At 41.5% G+C, this 2,085-nt stretch overlaps 1 protein-coding gene across 1 annotated transcript in view; it reads right to left on the bottom strand.

The window, feature by feature from the left end:
- Positions 1–399: 399 nt before the first annotated feature.
- LOC101863358 overlaps positions 400–2,085 on the bottom strand; it is a gene marked incomplete at both ends in the record, with an annotated part of 70,737 nt that continues 69,051 nt past the window's right edge. Inside the window, 2 exon segments of the mRNA XM_013085214.2 lie at positions 400–666; positions 1,573–1,695. Coding sequence (XP_012940668.2) covers positions 400–666; positions 1,573–1,695 — 390 coding nt within the window.

Below are 2,085 nucleotides of genomic sequence, written 5' to 3' on the forward strand. Positions count from 1 at the left end.
CAAAAAGACACCCATCTTGTCCCATGACTCCACCATTACCAACACACCCATCTTGTCCCATGACTCCACCATTACCAACACGCCCGTCTTGCCCCATGACTCCACCATTACCAACACATCCATCTTGTCACATGACTCCACCATTATCAACACTCGCATCTTGTCACATGACTCCACCATTACAAACACACCCACCTTGGCATACGACACCACCATCAACACACCTACGTTGGCACTATGTGAAAAACCATCACCAACAGCAGCTCACCCACCGTGACACAATAATATGTGTGACAACCATCAGCAACAATACACCCACCTCGACGCATGACACCACCATTACCAACACACCTACTTTGGCACACATGTAGAACCACCACCATCATCAAACACACCCACCTTGACACGTGGTCTCGTTAAGTTTGTAGAAGCCAGACAGACAGCGACACTGGTACCCCCCGTCACTGTTGACGCACTGACTGTGACCAATGTCTGCACATACATCAGGATCTGCAGAACACTCATCCACATCCTGTGTGCAGTTGTCTCCCTCCCAGCCATCCAGGCAAATGCAAGTGCCATTCTCCGGGACACACTTTATGGTGTTGGGAACCAAACACAAACATTCACTGACACACTCATGTCCCCACTTAAAGGGAGGGCACTCTGAAAGAAGAAAATGCATTTTTCATCTTAATTCGAATCCTTTCAAACTTTTCATCCATGGTAAAAAGTATGTCTATAATCAAGAATAAAATATAAGGATAGTATAGCATATCCATTGCTTTTGAGGGGAGAAATGAGTGCCGAACCATGAACGCCAATGTACCTGTTTCAGATCATACATTCGGAAGAAAAAAACATAACATTTGAATCTTGAATTTCGATTTTATTATTGGGGTATCAGATTCGATGTAAACTCAGGACTCTTACCGTAACTATTTCCCGAGAGAAACACAGAACTTGATTCTGACAACAAAAGATGGAGTGGTAGCTTTCACAACTTGGTCCTGTTTTATTGGTTTGTTTGTTTTCTTGTTTTCTTGTTTTTTGTCATGATATATTTGTTGTTTTGTTTTGTTTGTTGTTGTTTTTTGTTTGGTTGTTTTCTTGTTTTCTTGTTTTTTGTCATGATATATTTGTTGTTTTGTTTTGTTTGTTGTTGTTTTTTGTTTGGTTGTTTTGTTTTGGGCTTGTTGGTTGTTGTTGTTGCTTTGTTTTTGTTTTGTTTTGGGGGGGGGGGTATGTGTTGTTCTTTTGCCAGTTTATTGCATTACTCACTCCATACACAATTATTTTTCCTTTGGACAAGAGGTATAGTATAACTCACCATCTGACTAACTAAATAATGTATGTATGTATAGTATAAGGTTTTACGGCGCTCGCAACTAACTAAATAAGTGGGATGGACGGAGGAAAGCATTTGGTTCAAAATAATTGCCTAGTCAATGTCATCATTGTGTACATTAAACAAAATTCAGATAAATTTCTACAGCATTAAATCTTTTTGTGAATTTAGGGAGTACGGCGACTCCCTCAGTCATAGCCTCTGATCACTGGACACTCACTCACCTTGACAACTGACCCTGTCGTCTGCTAACTTGGTGCCATTGGGACAAGTGCAGACGAAATCCTGGTCATTATGTGTCTCCTCACAGTGGTCGGAGCACGGGTTGGGGTTACAAAGGTCCACATCTGTTGGAGAGAAGAATAAGGGCTCGGTCACGTTGGGGGGGGGGGGGTGAGGGTGGTCGGAGGGTGTGTTTGGTGGAGAAGGGAGGTCAGTTTTTCTAACTTTTCTCTTTGCCCAAACGTTAAAGACCGACACTGCCGTTTAAATTTTTTAAAGAAAACTTAGTTGAGAAAACCTGGGTCAAATCGGCATTTCAGAGATTTGACGTAAGTTAAACTGTCCTTTTCCATCAGTCTAGGGTCGGTTTCAAAATCTCAATATTCAACAAACATAGATACACATATTTTATAGATTGGACAATTATATGTATGTATGTATAGTATAAGGTTTTACGGCGCTCGCAACTGCTAAGGTCATATGAGCGCGCGAAACACAAGTTGTTCACCTTTGCA

This window comes from Aplysia californica, unplaced genomic scaffold (genome assembly GCF_000002075.1).
Source record: "Aplysia californica isolate F4 #8 unplaced genomic scaffold, AplCal3.0 scaffold00357, whole genome shotgun sequence".
In the NCBI taxonomy this organism is placed as follows: Eukaryota; Metazoa; Mollusca; class Gastropoda; order Aplysiida; family Aplysiidae; genus Aplysia; species Aplysia californica.